Here is a 1,797-nt window from a genome sequence, read left to right as displayed (position 1 = left end):
TTTTTTTTTGAGTGCAAAGCCTACACCGCATGTTCCTTTTATAACTCGTCTTTTACGTTCGCGTTGGGATTCGAATCGTCCTGAACGAACTCAGGCAAAGTTTGTCCCTTGAGCATGGTAAATTTAGCATCTCCTCCAGAAATTTTTTCCAAAAGTTTTTCAATATTTTCTTTCGTGGCAACCAAATCTTCGTTCAGTTTTGCGTAACGAATTCGCTTGTACGGGTTGAAGACGACAACGGAGGGATAGTTCTTGACTTCGAACAGGGTGCGGAAGTTGGTCTCCGTGGCGATGTCCATCCACATGTATCGGAAGTTGATGCCTCTGCGGGGGGGGTGGCGCATGAGTGAGACGTGGTGCACGAGTTAAACGTGGCATACGAGTTAAACGTGGCACACGAGTCAGACGTGGCACACGAGTCAGACGTGGCACACAAGTCAGACGTGGCAACGAGGGTAGGGACCGCAATGGGCCAGCCCGATCATAGTTGCGCTAACACGTTACGCATGCATAGGAGAGTGCACTTCCCTGGACTTACCTTCCATCTATGTGTGGCTTGAACTTCTCCTTAAGAGAGAGAAGCATGTCGATTTCTGTTTTTTCTAACTTATCCCCCTCTTTCAAATAAATGAGACACAGTCCTTTGTCCGCTTTCTTAAAGCAAATATCTCCATGTGACATTTTGGTGAATTTCGGAACCAATTCGAATTTCCAAGGTTTGTCAACCGTTTTATCTGGTGATATGTCAAACCCTCCACCGAGGACAAAAGTCTCCGAGTGGACATTTAGCCAATCAAACATGCTAATAAAATTTGGCTTACCTTTATATGTATCTACCAACTTACTCTTTTTTAATATTAGTATACTAGGGAATGTCTTTATGTTGTATTTCTGTACAAGGTCATTCAATTCGTTGTTAATATAACAGAACATTAATTTTTTATTGAAGCTGTTACTTAGAGCATTGAGTACATAATTAGGTTTTTTTTTGTTACTGAAGTCAAGGACCTTTGGCATATTTTCATGTTTGGAAAGGAAGACATTAAAATCTTTTTCATCTTTAACGACTTCAATTTTCGATGGAATAAGGTAGGTGTATTTTTTTAAATTTGCTTCATTCATTTCTTCACTGAATAAAAATTTAGGCATTGGGTTTATAGGGTATATCAACAAGTGGTGAGTATTTGTCGTTTTATAATCTGGGACGTAGAGTGATAATTCATTTTCACAGAGGGTTGGGTTTTCATCACAGTCAGCTATACATAAAGTGAATATTCCTTTAAACTTGGATGCAACATCGTTGTAGTTTTTTATTACGTCTTTTATATTTTTATTTGTTTTTTGAAAGAAGAGAACGGAGAAAACTTTTTCGCTTCTGAATTTGTTAACTACTGTGTTGAAGTTGTGATTATTCACGATTTGTAGGTCGTGCTTTATGGACTCTAGGAGGGACACTGCATTGCATGTCTTGTATAGGAGTAGCACGAGAAGTAGCAGGATTGAGACCTGGGCTGAGCCAAATGGGCGTTTCATTTTGTTCCTCAGGGGGAGGGAATTTTTTACAATCAAACAATTTGCCAACTTTGTGTTAGCGCTTCTGCGATTCGCCTTTTTGTGAAAAGGGGGCTGCTCCCGGTTCGTTTCTCAAGATGGGGGCTCTCTTTTTTGATCGCTTGAATGTGTGTTGTGTATGTGCGCGACTTTAGAGGGTTACCTAGAGTGTATGCGGCGAGTATCTGGCAAAGCCTACCCCGTTAACGGCATACGCGGATATGCTACGTACTCCAGCAAAGGTAC

At 41.0% G+C, this 1,797-nt stretch overlaps 1 protein-coding gene across 1 annotated transcript; it reads right to left on the bottom strand.

Annotated features, from left to right (window-relative positions):
• Positions 1-38: 38 nt before the first annotated feature.
• Positions 39-1,533, bottom strand: PCYB_091140 (hypothetical protein; the record flags this gene model as incomplete). Its single annotated transcript, XM_004222227.1, has 2 exons — positions 39-324; positions 539-1,533. 2 exons carry the CDS (start codon positions 1,531-1,533, stop codon positions 39-41), a joined length of 1,281 nt encoding a protein of 426 aa, XP_004222275.1.
• Between the last annotated feature and the right edge of the window lie 264 nt (positions 1,534-1,797).

Source organism: Plasmodium cynomolgi, chromosome 9 (genome assembly GCF_000321355.1).
Source record: "Plasmodium cynomolgi strain B DNA, chromosome 9, whole genome shotgun sequence".
Classification (NCBI taxonomy): Eukaryota; Apicomplexa; class Aconoidasida; order Haemosporida; family Plasmodiidae; genus Plasmodium; species Plasmodium cynomolgi.
This window is presented reverse-complemented; position numbering and strand designations above follow the sequence as displayed.